Raw genomic sequence first — 20,471 nt, forward strand, 5'->3', positions numbered from 1 at the left:
TCACTATCTCTACCTTCTGTCTTCTTTGTCTATGTGGGACCAGCCTTCTCATCTCCAGGTAGTTACACACTTCCTATAAGCACAGGTGCATGGAATCAAAGCCTAAAATTTAAAATGTCTTTCACATGTAAGACTCTTAAAACATTATTTCTATTTTCAGTAATTTATTTTTATTTTATGTGCATTGGTGTTTTTAGATCTGTATGAGGGTGTTAGAGCCCTGGAACTGGAGTTACAGACAGTTGTGAACTGCATGTGGGTGCTGGGGCTTGAAGCTGGTTGTCTGGAAGAACAGCCAGTGCTCTTAACCACTGAGCCACCCATCTCTGTGTTCCTAATTACTTTTCTACTTTTAAAAGGTTTTGAAAACACAAACTAACCCTACAGTGACAAAAAGTAGATCAATGCCTGCTTGAGGAAGAGAATAAGGCCCAAGGGAGGCATTGCAAAGGCCACAGAGAACGTTCCAGTGAGAGGCATGTCAGCTATCTTGATTAAAGGCTGATGGCAGTCTGGGGATAGAGCTCGGAAGTATGACAGAGTGCCTGCCCAGCATGCATGAGCTGTGAGCAGGGAATCCTAGACCTCAGTTCCTGTCCACTTACAAAGTACATGCATAATACATAAAATCTTATTTTTATCTATATTTTCAGCCAGTTTTTCTCACTTGATTTTTCCGTCTTGCCTGTGGAAAACATTGTGTTCTTTTTATCCAATGTTAAGCTTCAGCTCCTAACTCCTATTGTGTAACTGTTTCCTAGAAACTATACATTGAAGCACTACATTCTGCAGGGAAGCCCCCTAGCCAGGAAGGTAAACAACTCAAAATAGCTTCAGGAAGTTCCTGAAGTTGACCAGATTCACAAGGCTCCTACCTCCTGAAGTAAGCAATAAAGCTGCTGAGAGTTACTCAGACTAGTTGTGATGGTTACTCTTGGTTGTCAGCTTGACTACATCGGAAATTAACTAAAACCCAAAATTGGAAAGCACACCTGTGAGGTTTTGTTTTGTTGGGGTTTTTTGTTTTGGTTTGGTTTTTTGCTTAATTTGAAATAGGAAGATCTACTTCTAATCTGGATCTTTGAGGTAGGAAGACAGGACTTTAATCCGTATCTTTCAGGCTGAGAAAACCTATCTCTAACATGGGCCACAGCTTCTTCTGGATGCCTATGTAAGGAAGGACATGGAAGAAGGAAGTTTGTACTCTTTGCCTGTGTGCTCTCAGCTTCCTACGAAGTCCACTACTTCACTGGTATTGAAGTCTACTTCTTTGGGATTCCAGTGAAGGCTAGTTGAGACATCCAGCTTCAGGAATTGATCAACTACTGGATTCTTCGACTTTTCATTCATAGCCAGCCATTGTTGAATTAGCTGGACCATAGCCTGAATATAACAGTATGCACACAGATATGCATACATACATATTCATTCTACAAGTTACATTACTCTAGAGAGCCCTGAATAATACACTAGTCAAACTGCGAAGAAGACTCTGAGACAGGAAAGGTGTGTGAAAGGAGGAGGAATTGTTCTGGCTTCCTGGGAGAGATTTAGACCAGTGTCACTTGGAAAAGACATTCTCTAACCCATTGAGCTGCCTGTGTTTTGTGTGGTGTGCTCCAGGCTCCCAGCTTCTGTGAGCTGTCACCCATTCTGGGATGGGCTTTGGTGATACAGATGTCTTTGAGTCCCTCCTACTCCTGTTCACTAGGCTGGACTTTAGCATCTTCTCCCTGGTCTATGAGTAGACATGTGTTGCATCTCCCCAGGAAAACACATCCCTTCAACCACTAACAGATATTTACTAAATTTCTGACACACAAAGTACTTTTTGATATTGTAATGTGGCTGAAATATAATGAAATCTTTAAGACATTCATCTTCCTTTTATAAGAGAAACATGAAGAACATGTCCTACCCATGGAGGGAAAATCTGTTGATAATCTGCATTAAAAAAATTAGTAAATAAAGAATTAAATAAAAACCACCCACAACGAAATGCATGCTCCCTACCTGAACTGGAGCTTAGGCTGAGGTGAATGAGCAAGTGATCACCAGACAGCCAGGGACTGACAAGTATCAGCTACTCATCTTGTAAGCACAAGTTTTCTATTCAGTTCTTCTCTTTCTTTCATTTCTTTCTTTTCTTTCTTTCTTTCTTTCTTTCTTTTTTTTTTTTAGGGTTTGTTTTATTTTGTGTCTGGGTATTCTACCTATATTGTACGGTGCATCACATGTGTGCGGTGCCCACAGATGTCAGAGAGGAACATCAGATCCCCTAGAGCTAAAGTTACAGATGGTTGTAGGCTGTTGTGTGGGTGCTTGGAACTGAACCTGGGTCCTCTGTAAGAGCTACACGTGCTAAGCCATTTTACCATTTTAACTACTGAGCCATTACTCCAGCCCCTACATTGGCTAGCACTTAATTGCCACAAAGTTCACCCATTCAGAGGGACAATTTAATGATTTCAGTATATAAACAGCTATCTGACCACCAGAACAAGTCAATAGGTCATTATTAGCAAAGAAATCTCTGAACTTATTTGCAGGCACTTACTTCTATCTGTTTCTTCCCAGTACTAGACAACTATTGATTTCTGTCTCTATGGATTTTCTATTATTATTATTATTTTATCATGTTTATGTTATATGTTATATGTTATATGTTATATGTTATATCTTCATGTATACCTGTGTGCCAAAAGAGGGCACAGGATCCCATTACAGATGGTTGCGAGCCACCATGTGGTTGCTGGGAATTGAACTCAGGACCTCTGGAAAAACAGTCAGTGCTCTTAATCACTGAGCCATCTCTCCAGCCCTCTATGGATTTTCTTATAAATAGTACCATAAGAATACATGGTCTTTTGTGATTGACTTCTTACAGTTATTTTTGAGGTTCATCCATACCTCATCTAAGCACATATTAGAACTTCACCCATGTTCGTGGCACAGCAATATTCCATTGTATAAATATACATGTTAGGAACACGTGGGTTGCTTCAACTCTTTTGCTTATTTCAAATAATGCTACTATGGACATGTATGTTCAAGTTTTTGGGCGAACAGATTTACATCTCTTAAATATATGCCTAGGATTAGAAATAGTGATTCAGGAGCTGGTGAGATGGCTCAGCAAGTCAAGGTGCTGCCACCAACCAGATCTGATGACCTCTGGAGCCCACATGATAGAAGAAAGCCAACTTGCCCAAGTTGTCTTCTGACTGGATATGCATATGGTAGGTAGTACACGTGCCCCTCACAAGTAAATGTTAAAAACGAAGGAAAGAATTAGAAGCTCAAATGATAATAACTGTTAGCATTTTGAGGAATGTCTACACTGTTTTTCTTTTTTTGTTATTGTTATTTTTGTTTGTTTGTTTGTTTTTTCGAGACAGGGTTTCTCTGTGTAGTCCTGGCTGTCCTGGAACTCACTCTGTAGACCAGGCTGGCCTCGAACCCAGAAATCCTCTGCTTCCCAAGTACTGGGATTAAAGGCGTGCACCACCTCCGTCCGGCTACACTGTTTTTCAAAGCAGCTACATCCTTTCCATTTCCACAAACACATGTGAGGATCCCAATTTCTGTCCACCTTGCAATCCCTGTGATTATCTATTACTCTTATTACTGGCATCCTATGTACTGTGCACTGTCGATAGGTCACTATCCCTCCCTCAGCTAGCTAGTCACACTGTAATATTTCTCCAACAGAAAACACAAATGAGAGCTTTGCACCGCTCTTCACTTGTGTGACCTCCTTTCTGATGAGCAATGACACGTTCAGTACCTGGAACAGGATTAAGAGGGTCATGAGACAGCTTGTCACCTGCACAGAGCTACAAAGATGTCCCTCAGTCAGGGACATCCACATTATTACCCGTTACTTTACAAACCAGGCCATAGGAAACAGTCAGCTTCAATGTCGAATATTTGATTTTTTTTTTCCTGAGACAGGTTTTCTCTCTCTAACAGCCCTGGCTGTCCTGGAACTCACTCTGTAGATCAGGCTCACCTCACTCACAGAGATCCACCTGCCTCTGCCTCCCGAGTGCTGGGATTACAGGTGTGTGCCGTAATCACCAACCTTGATTCTCTCTCTTTTTAGCCTTGACATCCAATCACTTTTACCACACCCATCCTAAGCACACAGGGAAGAGCCTACTTCCATAGTTATATTAATTTCACCATTTGAAAACAGGAGGCAGAAAACTATTTTTGAAAACCCATGGATTTCTTTTTTAAAAATCAGGATTCCCCTTGACCAGATGAGAAATGAAATCATACTCTAAAATGCTGAGACAGTTATTTTGTCTTTTTTTTTTTCCTTCAGAGTTGAGTGAGGACTGAACTCAGGGCCTTGCGCTTGCTAGACAAGCACTCGATCACTGAGCTAACCCCAACTCCAATGCCGACAGTTAATGCTCACCAACCATTTTAGAGCTATCCTGGTGTAAACAACCATTCTCTAACCCCCTGCACCGTGCACTTCACTTACTCTCAGGCTTTGCATCTGCTGCCGCGTGCCGCATGCTTTTCAGCTGGTTCTGCACTCTCTGCAATCTCTGCACCGCGTGAAACAGCTTTAAATGACAATTCAACTTATTACTTGCACAGTCCAGTGAAATAATGCTTACATAGACAAGCAATGGGAAGTAACATGGGATTCCTACACTACAGAAGAAACAGGGAAATACTAAGAAAATAACTGCACTAAACCAAAAATGTAACTAGTTTTCTCAATATATTTTCATGTTAATTTAAATTTTTATTTTATTTTGTGTACGTGAGTGTGTGTGTGAGTGTGTTGAATGTGTGTGTGAGAGTGTATGTGAGTGTGTGAGTGAATGTGTGTGTTGAGTGTGTGTGTGTGTTGAATGTGTGTTGAATGTGTGTGAGAGTGTATGTGAGTGTGTGAGTGAATGTGTATGTTGAGTGTGAGTGTGTGTGAGTGAGTGTGAGTGTGTGTAAGTGTGTGTGAGTGTGTGAGTGTTGAATGTGTTGAGAGTGTATGTGAGTGTGTATGTGTGAGAGTGTATGTGAGTGTGTGTGAGAGTGTATGTGAGTGTGTGAGTGTGTTGAGTGTGCGTGTGTGAGGGTGTATGTGACTGTGTATGTGTGAGAGTGTATGTGAGTGTGTGTGAGAGTGTATGTGAGTGTGAGTGTGTTGAGTGTGCGTGTGTGAGAGTGTATGTGAGTGTGTGAGTGTGAGAATGTGTGTGAGTGTGTGAGTGTGTATGTGAGACAGTGTGTGTGTGTGTGAGAGTATATGTGAGTGTGTGAGTGTGTGTGTGTGTGAGTGTGAGAGAGTATATGTGAGTGTGTGGGAGTGTGTGAGAATGTGTGTGTGAGAGTGTGTGTGAATGTGTGTGTGAGTGTGTGTGAATGTGTGTGAATGTGTGTGTGAGTGTGAGAGTGTGTGTGAGTGTGTGAGAGTGTGTGTGTGAGCATGTGTGTGAGTGTGTGAGTATGAGAGTGTGTGTGTGTGAGTGTGTGTGAGAGTGTGTGTGTGAGAGTGTCTGTGAGTGAGAGTGTGTGTGTGTGGGTGGGTGCTGGGAACCACACTCAGGTCTTTTGTAAGAGCAACACGTGTTCTTATCTACTAAGCCATCATCTCTCTAGCCCCTCATGCAACATTTAAAAAATGCTTCCAGAACATTTTTCTTTAGTTACTGTCTAAGTCGGCAATTGAAGAAAAATCTTTGGTTTAGATGTGATGGCATGCACCTTTAATCCCAGCACTCGGGAGACAGAGGCAGGAGGATCTCTGTGAGTTCAAGGCCAGTCTACATAGTCAGCTCCAGGACAGCAAGGACTACATAGGAAGATCCTGTCTCAAAATAAATAAAGAATAAAATCAGTAGAAAAATTTTCTAAAGAAACTATTCCTTCAAGAGATGCATGCCTTCCCTTGTGAAACATGGTTTTCTTGACCCTGGGGAATGTAAACATTGACAGTGATGCCTCAGCACCAGACCCTGACCTTAAATAACCATCCAAGCTCAGGGAATGGAACCCAGCACTGCAGTGAACTGCTGTGCTGCCAAGTCAGCTCCCACAGAGCTAAAGATCTCAGCTGCCAGCTTAAATTGGCAATTTAGGAATTAACACCGATTTGAAATGTATGTTTAAGGTTTAAGGCAGATTTTTAATAAATTTAAGTAATACTTTAAAGCCAAATATTTTCTTCTTTAAGGTGAAATTTCAAAGCATGGCAATTTGGGTGACTGCTGGGCCCCCAACTACTCTTACTTAAGAGTTTCTGTGCCACTGTCGACAGCAGCAGCACCCTACAGCACCTACCTAGGCTCTGTGTGACATGGTGTAAGTGATGTGTTCTGGACTGCACTTGGCCCAGGCTGTTCCACAGACCCCTCTATTGTGCAGCAGTAAGGCTGGCTGCTGACCACAGAGTGTTTACTGGGCACCCTGCATCTGAGGCGCTGAGAATTGTCTTCTGTTTCACTGATCACAGGACCCTGTACATTTTATCCCAGTGGCAAATAAGCAAATTGCATCTCAAAATAGGAAGTAAAAAGAAATCTGGGGATACAGCTCTGTGGCAGAATGCTTGTCTAGCATGTGCCTGAGGGTCAACCCTCAAACACTGAAACAAGGAAAAAAAGAAACAGAAAGAAAAAAAAAAAAAAACAGTAGTCTTGACTGGGGATAGCTCAATCATACAGTACTTGTGCAGGATGAGAAAGGCCCCTGGTTTGATTTCCAGCAAAACACACACACACACACACACACACACACACACACACAAACACACTCACACATACACACTCACACATACACACACACACTCACAAAACCTATCCTAAAGACAAAAAGAAGGTCCATCAAGCTAACAAAGGGAAACAAGAAACTGTAAAATTCTCTTTTTTTTAGTTTGAATTCCAAGAAGAGCTCCTTCTGTGGTCCTGAGTATAGACTTCCTATGGATACCTGATTCTTTTGTTCCTGTTTCTGTTGTGCAAGAAACTCTTCTCTCTCTTTCTCAACTCGAAGCTGTCTTGCTATTTTAAGCATTCGCTGATGATTCTGAACAGTCTCCACCTACAGCAAGAGAATAAGTAGTGCATGTTCCTGTCACGTTTGAGAAAGGCATTAGCAGGTCACGTGACCCTACATCCACTTATCATTTCCTCCTGGTAAACAGTACTCCCCGAGAAGACAGCCAAGCTTTCAACTCAGGTCCTTGAAAGTTTTGGGCTACTGCCTGGGAGATCCCTTTCCTTCTGTGTTACTTGAGTCTGTCCTCCCACTGGACGGCCATGCCTGGCTTAATCTTTATGTCCAGTCCTTGGGATTGGGGCTGAGGTGAACAGGGCAATGCATGACTTACTCTCTTCTTCAACCGTTCAACTCTCTTCATGAGCTGGTCTTTTTCCTCTTCCATTGCACTGATATCCTAAAAAGCAGTAAAGAGGCTATTAAAAACACAGTCTACAGGATGAGGGGAGGCTTGCCCAAGCCCTGCATCTTCCATCCCATCATAACCAGAACAGTGAGTAACAAAGATCCTCCTGTGATTTGAGGGCATTTTCATTTCCCCCCAGGCTTCTTTATGCAAGAAAAAAATATATTTTTTTGGCAGCATGGCATTCATCTAGAAAAGTAACTAAAGCAGGTTATAGCACAGCAAGGTAAAGCTGCCAGCCAGCACATTTGTGTTCTGATTCCAAATATGCCTACAGGATTCTTCCAAAATCTTCCATAATGAAATGTGTGCAGGTCTAAATGCGTGAACAGCTGCTGACAGCCCATCTGCTCTGTTAAATACCAACCACATATCCTGCCAATTTCCCATCAAAACTATTTTTAAGATTATGATGAGGGTTTTTGTTTGTTTGGTTGGTTGATTTTGTTTTGAGAAAGGGTCTCCATAGATAATCCTGACTGTCTTGGAACTCACTCTGTAGACCAGGCTGGCCTCAAATTCAAAAGATCCACCTGCCTCTGTCCCCCAAGTGCTAGAATTAAAGGCATGTGCCACCATGTCCTGTCTATATGGAATTATTACGATGTAAAAGTGAAGCCTGGTGGTGGGGTAGTGGCGCACATCTTTAACCCCGGTGCTGGGGAAGCAGAGGCAGGTGGATCTCTGTAAGTTGGAAGCCAGCCTGGTCTACAGAGCAAGTTCCAGGTCCAGTAGTCCAAGGCTACACAGAGAAACCCTGTCTCAAAAAACTAAAATGAGGGCCGGCAGTGGTGGGGCACGCCTTTAATCCCAGCGCTTGGGAGGCAGAGGCAGGCGGATTTCTGAGTTCAAGGCCAGCCTGGTCTACAGAGTGAGTTCCAGGACAGCCAGGGCTACACAGAGAAACCCTGTCTCGAAAAACCAAAAAAAAAAAAAAAAAAAAAAAACCTAAAGTGAAAAATAAAATTGCCAGGCATGGTGGTTCATGCCTTTAAAATTGTTTTGTCAACCTCTCTGAAAAGAAAAAAATTAAACTACCTTTTTTTAAATCAGCTCTTCAACAGTTTGTAAGGAAAACAGAAAAGCAAACAAATTTCCATCTTAAACAAACAAGCAAAAACAAAACAAACAAAACCAAAAGGCTCATGTAGAAATACTACAGGTAACATATACAATTGTGGTCATTACTGGAAGGATTTCAGGAAATGGGCACTCTCACTCATTATTGATAGTGCCGTGTTAAATAATACTGTAAAAAGGGCTGGAGAGATGGCTCAGTGGTTAAGAGCACTGACTGCTCTTCCAGAGGTCCTGAGTTCAATTCCCAGCAACCACATGGTGGCTCACAACCATCTGCAATTAGATCCGACGCCCTCTTCTGGCTTGCCTGAAGACAACCACAGTGTACTCATATATGTAAAATAAATAAATAAAATATTTTAAAAAATACTATAAAAAGTCATAAAATAAACCTGCATCCCTTCAGGCTATGAACTCTGCACATGGGGTGTTCTGGTAAAATATTCACAATGGCAAACAAGATGGCTCATTGGGTAAGGACACTTGGTGCCAAGCCTGGCACACTGAGATCAATTCCTGGGACTTACATGGTAGAGAGAACTGAGTCCCATAAGTTGTCTGCTTATCTCCACATGTACACTGTGTCACATATACATCACTCACACACACAGATATACATACACACATATACATACGTGTGTGTGTATGTTTGTCATGACAGAGTTTCTCTGTGCAGCCCTGGTGCTCGCTCTTGCACTCCCTTCTCTCCCCCTCACTCTGTGTGTGTGTGTGTGTGTGTGTGTGTGTGTGTGTATTTGTTAAGACAGAGTTACTCTGTGTAGCCCTGGCTGTCCTGGAACTCACTCTGTAGACCAGGCTGGCCTTGAACTCAGAAATCCGCCTGCCTCTGCTTCCCAAGTGCTGGGATCAAAGGTGTGTGTTACCACCGCCGGCAAAGCCAGACTTTTCCTATAAGAATTCTTACTAATGCTAAGGAAGCTAAACTCTTAAAGAATCATGTCTGACAATGATTAGCTACAATGTAATAAAATGATACAGAAGACTATGTAATGACATGAGAAAAAGTCATAAAATGACACTGCTTAAAAGAAGCAAATTACAATCATATACAGTTCAATTCCAAGGAAAATGTCAACAGCAGGTATCTTGAGAGTGTGTGATTGTGAGTGAACTCTATTTTTATTTCCTCTGTCACCATGTTTTCTAAATCTGTTACAGAGAGCAGGTTCAAGGATGCTTAGTACTAGTGAATGAGATAGGGTCAGAGCCAGGGTTCTTCCCTCTGTGAGTCATTCACAGAGCACAGGAGATGGCCTCCCTTCTCTCACTGGGCCTTCTTATCTGAAAGATCTGAGCTCCCCTCCCACTTCCAATATTCCACAGACTCCTGCTGAGGGCCTGCCGCACGCCAAGCACCGTGCCAGGCACAGGGAACACAGTGGTGAAGACGCATAGACACAGTCCTTGCCTTCTTAGGGCTTCATGCAGTTAGAAAGACAGACATCACGGCACTTATAAGGGCAATGAATGCCATCATAGGAAAAGAACTAGGGAAAGTGATCTATTTAGGGAGTCAGGGACGGCTTCCCTGAGGAAGAAACTTTGATGTCCCCGATTTAATGAGAATATAAAGATAGCACTCATAACTCAGGAATTCTAAAAATACAAGATTCATGCAAGTCAGAATAGCAAGTCTTTAAGAAACGTACTTAAATGCCTGGGCAGAATGTAAAAATATTTTTTGGAGAACATGTATTAAGTGCCCTACAATAATTTATGCATGTTAATAAGCAATTCTACATCTAAAAACTATTATAAAGAAACAAACTCAGCCATGCAAAAGTTATGTTGATAATCATGGCATTATTTATAATAGCAAAAAAAAAAAAAAAAAGAAAAAAGAAGAAGAAGAAGAAGAAACCAAAGTGTAAACATGATTAATGTACATCACAACAGAAAATAGATCTGTTCACTGTAATAGCAATAGAAACACACTCACAGTGTAATGGTTACAAAGAAGCAGGGGCCAGAGACATGGTTCGGTGGCTAAGAGCACATATGCACAAGTTCAGTCCCCAGCCCCTGTCTGGCTGCTCAGAACTGCCTATGACTCCAGCTCTTGGGGCTCCAACATCCTGCGCTTACATGCACACACTCCCACACAGATGTGCACATAGATACATACAAAAGCAGTAAGACTCAATGGTGAGACTCTAGGAATGGCTCAGCCGGTAAAGCTTGCCAAGCAAACTAGAGCCAGGACCTGAGTTCAGTTCCGCTCTCCTCTATGTAATGAGCAGGCGTGGCACACACCTGTAATCCTAGCACCGGGAGCTGAAACAGGAGGATCTCAGGGCGTTGCTGGCCAGACAGTCTAACCTAATTAGTGAGCTTCAGGACAATGAGAAACCCTGTCTCTAAGGAGGATGGGATCCTGAGGGAATCCTCTGACCCTCATTTAAAACAGCAAAATGGATTAATTATGTGTTCTATGTTCTCATATATATACAATGAAAATTTTCTTTTTTCATTCTTTTCTGCGTTTTCTGTATCATATGAAGAATACCTATCAAATAAAGATTCAAAATGAAGTATTTCTAAATCCCTGCTAGTTATCAACATAAACCATTCGCTCAGTGCCCTCATTGATTTCTTCATCAGAGAATGACAAAGGAAAGCCTGGGCATGGCTGAGCGTGCCTCTAATTCCAGTGCTGGGTGGAGACACATGGGTATTGAGAGCTTGCTGCCCAGTCAGACTAGCTTAAGTTTCAGGTTCAACAAGAGACTCTGCCTCAAAAAATAACATACAGAGAAGAGAAAGACTCCAGATGACCACTAGCTTCTACATGCACACACGGATACATATGTCTACACACAAACACATACACACAACATATTAAAGTCCTACCAAAGCAGTCATTTATCTAGTTTCCACACAGTTAAAACTCATGCTGAATTAACTAAAATCAAAAAAGGCTACACACAGTTTTATTCCAGCCCAATTCGACATTTCTTTACCCTTCTTATTTCTGCTGTGGAGAATCCAGATGTCTTGAGCTGCTCACACTCTTTATGCAGAGCTTTAAAGGCTTCCATCAGCTCTTCATACTGGAAAGGAAGTTAGCAGTTAGCAGCTGCACGGGCATCCAGCAGCATCCTCCACCAAGCCACACACTACCTTGCAGCAATCACTTCAGTCCTTAGAGGAACAACACTAAAAACATTATGGTGCATTAACTAGACCCTGGAAGGCTGAGGCAGGATCACGAGTGTGAACTCAGAATGGGCTACATAGCAAAGCCTTGTCTCAAAACCAAAACAAAGCCCCTCACATTCTTGCCAACTATATAGTATCTAAAACACAAGGTTTGCTCGGCCTCCTCACTGAACACTTTCTCACGTTCTGCCCTCTAGCTATGTCGACCTGGAGCAGCTATTCTCCCACCTTCAGGTTATCTGTCCTGTGCCCTCTGAGAACATTCATGACAGGCTCCTTCTAATCTGAATAACAGATTCATCCCAATAAATAGTGGCATAGATACCACTATCCTAAGCAAAGCCTGCTTTGACTTTCTATCAGAGAGATACCATGTTATAACAGAAGAGTTGCCTGTCTGGCTCCCCTCCAGAAACCAGCAAGAGCCAAGAGGGTAAGAGCTGTGCTTGCTCTGCAGACCTTCACAGCCGAGGGTGTACTGTAGGACACGATCCAAATACAGACTAGTGAGCTCATGAGACTCACCATCCACAGCTCTTACCCTAATTGTTAAATCAAGGGCATTGTAAGGTCTGAAAGTGTAGCTCAGAGGTAGGACACGTGCTTAGGATGCCTACAAGCTGGTCAGCCTCTAGCACCACACACACCACAGTGGTTTAATGATGATATCAGAAAATCAGTATTTGTGACTGACAATATGCTATAATCTATAAAGTAGATTCTAAAGCTTTTCATTGAGAAACACAACATACAATTTTTATTAGTGTTTTTGCTAAATGTGTCTCTTTAAATACATAGACCTCTCGGACATGCTTCAAGAACATCTTTATTACCTTTTATCCCTTTAACTAGCTGAGCATATTAAAAGATACTATTAATAAACTTACTCTAGAGGGTTTATTTACATTATCAAATACATATCAAACATATATTCAAAATGCAATCTTTTAAAATCCCTGCTAGTCATCTATGTAATATGTATATGAGCCCATTTGTGAGGGGTGGGGAGGAGCAGACGCTCTACACTCACACATCCCTGTGTCCTTTATCACGTAAATGCCTGCTATGGCACTGACCTATGTACTTGCATAGCTGCAGTATTAAGATATCAATACTAGCTGGAGAGGTGGCTCAGCAGTTAAGAGCACTGGCTGTTCTTCTGGAGGTCCTGAGTTCAATTCCCAGCAACCACATGGTGGCTCACAACCATCTGTAATGGGATCTGATGCCTCTTCTGGTGTGTCTGAAGACAACGACAGTGTACTTATATACTTAAATAAAAAAAATCTTAAAAAAAAAAAGAAGATAAAAATAATAACTAGAGTTTTAGTGCCACCTTTAACAATACACAGATGAAAAATAAAAGCCTTCAGTTCATTATTTTGGTTCAGTCCAATCAGCATACAGAAGCTACTGTACCATATCTTGGAGGAAAACAAAGATGGACATTATAAACCTGACACCTGTCTCCATGGACCCCATAGTCTACTGGAAAAGACAGAATGACAAATTTTGTAACAAGCTGACCCAATTCAACCTAACTATTATGAAGTAAGAGTATAGAAAACTAAAATTTCTTTGAAATCCACGCTGGTTGTTCTGTTTCTACAGTCTTTGGTCAGCCAAGTACTTTGTGACATGAGGACTCAGGACCCAGAGCAGCTGCATGCTCAATAATCATGAGCTTAAAAACCTGAGGTCAGAATCCAAGGCTGATGAGAAAAATACATTGCAACTTCAAGCTTCCCATACTCCCTCTGCCCTGAGAGACTGCAGGCCTGGCTCAGCTGCAGGGGCTCACAGCTGGCCAGAGGTAGTATGAGTGGCTATCATTTGTCCTGGTGTAATTATGATGGTGGTCGGTTTTTCTCTTAATTGGACGGCAAACTGCACAACTGCCTTACTGATCAGCACAGCGCCCTGAGCTCTCAAGCCCAGGAACCCATCTACCCAGAATTACTAAGCACAGAGAGTATCTGAACATCTTCACTTCCTATTCATAGGTCCTAGTGCTAAAGAGTATTGGTGGGTCAAAAAATCATAGTTTTAGACCCAACTCCAGCTAACCATGAGCTGATACTGTTTTCCCTTCTGCTATCACTTGGAACTCTAAAATAACAATTAAAGAGTGATTAAAGTTGGAGCAGCTTCAGTCATTACTGTGTACCTGTTTATTGGTGTCGGCCACGGTCTCATCTTGGAGAAACTCACTTGGCACCTCCAGTTTTATTAGAAAGCGAGCTAAGTAAGCCCTTTTCTTCAGCTCACTGCTCCGCTGGAGGAGCCAATGCAGCACTGGGTAGATCACAGGTTTACTTCCGATCACCAAGCCCTGACGGAAGGTACTCCTAAGACGGAAACACACCCACAGACGCTCAATGGCACAGCTGGAAAAGACAGCCTGTACTCAAAGTGTGACTTACAGGGTCCTTATTACTTTATATAGCTACTTTTAGTATACGGATACAAGGGTAATGTGGTCTTTTATTAGTCAGAAAATCGGATCCTCAGTATAGCACTAAAGTATCAAAGAAGTTATGTGGAAACCATTAGTCGGCAGAGTTAACCTTAATACTTTATTGGCTGGGCAGCATTTAAGTTGTTTTGGTTTCTTTTTTTTTTTTTTTTAAGTATTTATTTCTTTATTTATTTATTTAAAAACGCTGTAGATTCAGACACACCAGAAGAGGGCATTGGATTCCATTACAGATGGTTGTGAGCCACCATGTAGTTGCTGGGAAATGAATTCAGAACCTCTGGAAGAGCAGTCAGTGCTCTTAACCACTGAACCATCTCACCAGCCCTGTTGTTTTGGTTTCTTAAGATTTATCTTTATTTATGTCCAGGTGTATATTTATCTAAGTAGATGGTTGGTGTGTAAGTATACGCTGTGTGTGTGTGTGTGTGTGTGTGTGTGTGTGTGTGTGTGTGTGTGTGTTTATGCCCTGAGAGGTCAGAAGAGGGCAGACGATCCCTAGAGCTGAAGTTGTAGGTGGCTGTGGGCCACCAAACTCAGGTCCTCTGGAGGAACTGCAAACAGCATGAACTGCTGGGCCATTCCTCCAGCCCCAGAGCTAGTTTTATGTAATGACACACGTCATAAAATGGTATTTTCCTGACTGCTGGTGAGAGGGGAAGAACTGACCCACTTAAGACTTCTGTGTAACAAAACTACATTAGAAGGATTAAAACTGTTGTTTTTCAAATTCTGTGATGTCCTAAGGCCATTAGATGAGGGAGGACCAGGTGTTACCCAAAAAGACCAACACTATCATCTGGAGGTTTGGACTTTAAAGCATGGCTTTAAGAAAGTATGGTATGTGAGCAGATCCTTACATGTCTGTGGCATTTCCCGGAGGTTTGTACTTAAGGATACCAAGAAGATTCAACATTCGTTTGGCTGTCTGCTCAGGCATCTCCTCTCTGATATCAACATCTTGCTAACAAACAAAGAAGTTGAAAAATATGTTATCCTTGTATGTTTAACAAAGAAAGATATTTAAACTCATCGACAAGTTTGTTCTGCTAGAGCATTCCACAGACAATGGTCTCTTCATAAAACAGATGCCGAGTCAGATCTGGATTTACATTTCTAATGTCAAGCTTCAGAAGTCTCCAATGAGAACATGAATAAAAGACATGAACTAACTTGCAATATAATAAAACCTTTTATAAAATGCATCTTTATTCCAGGACCAAATCTATTTGTGTCTAGAAGTAGAGAAATAATGTCTAAATAAGTAGATAATTGAGGGACCAATGAAATGGCTCACTGGGTAAAAATGGGTCTGCCACCAAGTCTGGCAAGCCCAGTTTGATCACAGGGATCCACATGGTAAAAGAAACTGATGCCTGCAAGTTGTTCTCTGACCTCTGCATAGGTTTGATAGCATGTACATGCCCCACACATGCATGCAGCATGTACATACCCACCACACATGCATACAGCAAGGATACGCTCCACATATGAATATAACATGTACATGCTCCCAACATACACACAGCATGTACACACCCACCACACATGCACACAGCATGTACATGCCTACCACACATGCATATAGCATGTACATGCCCCCATACAAGCACAGTGTGTACATGCTCCCACGCATACACAGAAAATAAATGAAATGTTGAAAAAAACCATTCTAGGTAGGTAACTGGAATCTGAGTTAGCAGAGAGCCAAAGTTCATTTACTATTCCTTTACGAGCAGGTAAATGAGGCCCAGGAATGGACTTTTCGGCACACCCACGACAGCTAGTTAAGAGGCAAAGGTGGGCTGCCCTGCTACACTTTTCATCACAAAGAAAGAGAAAACTTACCTTGGGGTCAATCTCAGCCAGGACATCATTGAGAACTTGTAACAGTTGCATTGGCCCCAAAGAATCAAATGTGATTAAGTTATAGTTCTTCTTAAAAGGCTCCTTATTGAGGCTGTCCACGATGAATTTGATTTGGTCACTCATGATTAATCTTATAGCTTAAAACTACAGAGGGGAAAAGAAAAAAGAAGGAGCGAGGAATCCTCAATCTTGGGAGCTAACGTGTTGGGAGAAAATCAGAATTAAATTAATAGGATGTAGGTGGAGAGGGATGCGTCTGCACTGCAGACAAAATGCTATGACAAGCCAGTTTTGTTGGAAGAAATCAGAATATAAAGACTGTATTATGAAGTCTGTATATGCTGTTAATATTTAATATCAACTGCTTTTGTACCTCTATCAACTTTGATGCAACTAAACACAGACAAATTAACAATAATGTCCACCCACATTAGAGCACCCCCAATACAGTTTTTACCCTGGTTTAAAGATAGAATTACAGGCAAGCTTTTTTTTTTAATCGGTAACCATATTTAAAACATCAGATTTTCATGGTAAAATCCAGATCTTATTGTTTTGAAAACCAGATCTGGCAATCTTGAGCCCATTATCTGTGCTTTGCATCAACCACAGAATGCAAGTGGGGCACACACACTTCAGGCCTATTCTTCAGTGCTATTTAGGTCTCCCCAAAACACTCCCCACCCCCATTACTACTACTGGATTAGCCTAGTAGATCTCAACTCTACCAGCCTAGGTATTTCAGGCCTTTCACCTTCAATGAGGAAACAGTCTCCAGCGTTCTGGCCTCCACCTCTCCTCAAATCATTTGTAAGCCTCTCATTTCTTGTGAAATAAAGCCTAAACCTTAGCTCTCAAGGCCTTTATGATCCAACTCTACTTAGCCTTTCACTCTGAAACTCAAGCCAGTCACTGTTCCTCCTTCTGCCTCCCTTCAATCAACACTGTTCTCTCTCTCTGCCTAACACGATTGCTCCTCCTCTGCCCTCGTTAGCAGGAGTGGATCTCACCACTGTCCAGGCCCTGCTCAGGTTCACCGACTCTCAGGAAATCCTCAAGCTCTGCAGCAAAGGCACACAGACTGTCCTCCGTGCCCACCACACCATCCGCACGGCTTTCCTTAAGCTCTTATGTTGGTCTAGTTTCTTAGGTGCCTTTCTTTGCTAAACTGTACAATCCATGAGGAATACATCCAATTCCATTTTGAAGACATATAGAGCCTGACACAGTGACTTCTTCTACTGGACTGAATGAAGCTGAAAAGCAAAACAAACAGCCCAGACGCCTAAGCGTAAGAGAAGTAGGCTGCTATGGAAGAGCATAACCTTAAAAAATTGGAGACTACTCCAGGTTTGGGTCCCAAAACCCACATGGTGACTCACAAGTATCCCTGACTTTCCAGAGGATCTCACCCTCTTCTGAATATCAACAGCATCAGGCATCCACGTGGCACACATACATAACATAATATTATATATATATGTATATATATAATATATATAATATATTATAATATTATATATATAATATTTTTTAAATTTTTTAATTTTTTTAATTAAAAAATTGAGTAACTGATTTCTTAACAGCTGAAATGGATTTACCAAGGGAAATTGCTTTACTAAATGAACTGCTGGCCTGGGCCGCCTAAGACCTTGTCAAAATCACAGCAACAAAACTGAACTCCTGGGTACTGCGCCACATACCTGTAAGCCCAGAACTGGGGAGGCTGAGGCAGAAGGAGCCAAAGTTTGAGGCAAGCCTGGGATGCATCCTAAGACTATTAAACTAGAAAAGATGAGTTAGACAAGACAAAGTTATTTCAATGCTTTCTTAGTTAAAACTATTAAATAGATACTGTTTCACTCAAGACACAAAGTGAGGCCTGGCAGTGGTGGCGCAAGCCTTTAATCCCAGCACTTGGGAGGCAGAGGCAGGGGAATTTCTGAGTTCCAGGCCAGCCTGGTCTACAGAGTGAGTTCCAGAACAACCAGGGCTACACAGAGAAACCCTGTCTCGAAAAACAAAACAAAACAAACAAACAAAAAAACCAAAGACACAAAGTGAGTCATGAGCGTCTTGCTACATTCTCTCTCTCTCTCTCTCTCTCTCTCTCTCTCTCTCTCTCTCTCCTTTTAAAACAGGTCTTGACTGGCCTGGAACTCACCCTGTATATCAAATTACTGTCTCCTGAGTGCTGGGATTAAAACCAAGGGCCACTAATTTTGGCATGATATGGGTTCTTTAGTTGGGTGGTGAAGCTTACATTTAAAAGAAAGAAAGAAAAAAGAAAGAAAGAAAGGAAAGAAGACAAACATTACTATCTCATAGTTATAATAATGAGTACATAAAGTTGTTTAAAAAGACAAGAAAGGATGGCACAACCAGTATAGTTGCTAAATTTAAGGTTCCTTTTAAGCCTATATAAAGGAATGTCTCAGGGATAGTGATGTGCAATTTTAATCTCAGAGGCAGAGGCAGGAGGATTTCTGAGTTGGAGGACAGGCTGGTCTACAGATTGAGTTCCTGGACTGAGTTCCTGGACAGCCAGGGCTATACAGAGAAGCATTGTCAAAAAAAAAAAAAAAAAAAAAAAAAAAAAAAAAAAAATCTTTACTTTGTAAAACTTAGGAGGTTCACGTTTTCAACTGTAAAAATATAATATACATCCTTATATCCACATATATTTAAAACAATTTAAAGATGTCAATACGGCTTTTTTCTTCTTTGAAAAACACAAAAATCAAACCAAGTATCTGGATAAACAAGTAAATGTTGCTAAGAGAAGAAAAGAGGGGTCCTAGGGAGTATTTACAGGCAGGTAATGGTTGCTAGGGGAGGCAAACACATTTTCTTCAGTGCTTTGCCACTGGGAAGTAACCCATGCTCCAGAAAGAAACCATAATTAAACTCACTGGACAGCCAAGAAAGAAAAGGGGGTGGTGTGGGGGCAAAAAAGTCAAAGGGAGACGAGTTAGGGAACGCAAAGATATTCAGTGTGAGCTGGAAGGTGAAGAGCGAGAACCAGGGATGGGACACTGGAAAGACACTGTATGTATGCATGTGTGAATGCAATGGTACCCATTATGCGCAACTAATATATGCCAATTTTCAAAAAAAAGAAATTTTAAGAAAGAAATGAGTTGGGGTTCCCGCACCCCACGTCCCCCACCAGCTTGCAGAGGACAGAGATGTTCTTGAACAGGTAGGGCTGTCTGTGCCTGCCGGGCTCTGCGCGCTAAAATTAGCAAAAGCAATTACTTCTCCCTCTTCCAGCGCCACCGGCCGAGCTAATTCACCAGCACTCACCCACAGCAGCACCCAGGGGGCCGGGGCAAGAATTAAAACCAGGACGCGCGTGTGATCTGGCCCAGCCGGGGCAGCGCGCGCAGGCCCACGGCCTCCTGCGAGGCCCGGGACCGAGGGGCCCCGCGCGGCCGACCCCCGACTGGCCCCGCCAGCGGCCGGGAGCGGGTGCAGCTTGAGGGGACTCGGGGTTCGCGGAGTTCCCGACCGCGAGTTGGCGGGGTTACCTCAAATCCTCCTCACGAAACCACCTCCCCACCCCCGGGAGGCACCGGGGCGCTAGCGGGTTCCTAGCGGGTTCCTAGAGACCGCTCCTTGGCAACGGTTGCCATGCGGTGATGTCACTTCCTATGGCTCAGGTCGCGCACCGGGGGCGGGGCCTCAGGCTGGGAAGCTGGCACCTGGTACCTGGATTTCCGTAGATGCTGCAGAAAGCCTAGGGTGACCCGGATTGTTAGCCCGACTTAGACTCCTGCTGAAAAAAACCTTCACGAACTGTCTACCGTTCGCATTTAACAAAGGACTTAACCTGTGCTGTTTCATTTATTTATTTACCAAACTTGGGGCAACGACTTGTTTGAAGCAGAACTAGATAGGGTTTGGGGTCAGAAAGCATCGGGCATGGTATCCGAATTTAGGTTTTCGACCAAAGAATCTCCAGATTAAACTACGCATGGAACAATTATAAACTATGGGTTAAGAGACCCAGACATGGGGAGGAGAGAGAGACAGACAGAAAAATGGAGTCCTACTCTGAAAACTGGTAGATGCTCAGACATCCTTGGAGAGACAGTAAATGTAAAACCAGACTCGCCACAACCTAAAACTAACAAACGATAAGTTAGGCATTCCTTACATGACCCGTACTGCTAGCTGCTGGGAATGCAATAAAGAGCAAGACCCAGTAGGGTTGGTTCTGTCCTCATAGAGGTGATGGGGTAAGAAAGACAATATAGTTAAAAACAGCCCAGGACCAAAAGAAATGTAACAAGATGTTCCAGTGATGACGGAGCACTGTGATGTTTACTGGGGGACAGGGATGATTGTCAAGTCTCCATTAGACAGAGCCATGTTTAAAGACCAGGAAAAAAGATTCCAAATGAACTGCTGAGGTAGCTCAGCAAAAATGTTCGGCACACA

General features: G+C 42.4%; 1 protein-coding gene across 3 annotated transcripts in view; it reads right to left on the reverse strand.

The window, feature by feature from the left end:
• Positions 1-19,674, reverse strand: part of Ift81 (intraflagellar transport 81) — a 77,781-nt gene extending 58,107 nt beyond the window's left edge. Inside the window, exons 1-8 of one of the 3 annotated variants that reach the window (XM_076922772.1) lie at positions 19,559-19,661; positions 16,008-16,172; positions 15,020-15,123; positions 13,851-14,031; positions 11,485-11,574; positions 7,349-7,414; positions 6,949-7,059; positions 4,496-4,580 (exon numbers count right to left, since the gene is read on the reverse strand). In XM_076922772.1, coding sequence (XP_076778887.1) covers positions 4,496-4,580; positions 6,949-7,059; positions 7,349-7,414; positions 11,485-11,574; positions 13,851-14,031; positions 15,020-15,123; positions 16,008-16,151 — 781 coding nt within the window. In that variant the 5' untranslated portion in view covers positions 16,152-16,172; positions 19,559-19,661. Of the gene's footprint in view, positions 1-4,495; positions 4,581-6,948; positions 7,060-7,348; positions 7,415-11,484; positions 11,575-13,850; positions 14,032-15,019; positions 15,124-16,007; positions 16,173-19,334; positions 19,475-19,558 lie in introns of those variants that run through there. The other 2 variants (XM_076922770.1, XM_076922771.1) reach the window with 2 other exon arrangements.
• Between the last annotated feature and the right edge of the window lie 797 nt (positions 19,675-20,471).

The sequence above is a fragment of the Arvicanthis niloticus genome, chromosome 24 (genome assembly GCF_011762505.2).
Source record: "Arvicanthis niloticus isolate mArvNil1 chromosome 24, mArvNil1.pat.X, whole genome shotgun sequence".
In the NCBI taxonomy this organism is placed as follows: Eukaryota; Metazoa; Chordata; class Mammalia; order Rodentia; family Muridae; genus Arvicanthis; species Arvicanthis niloticus.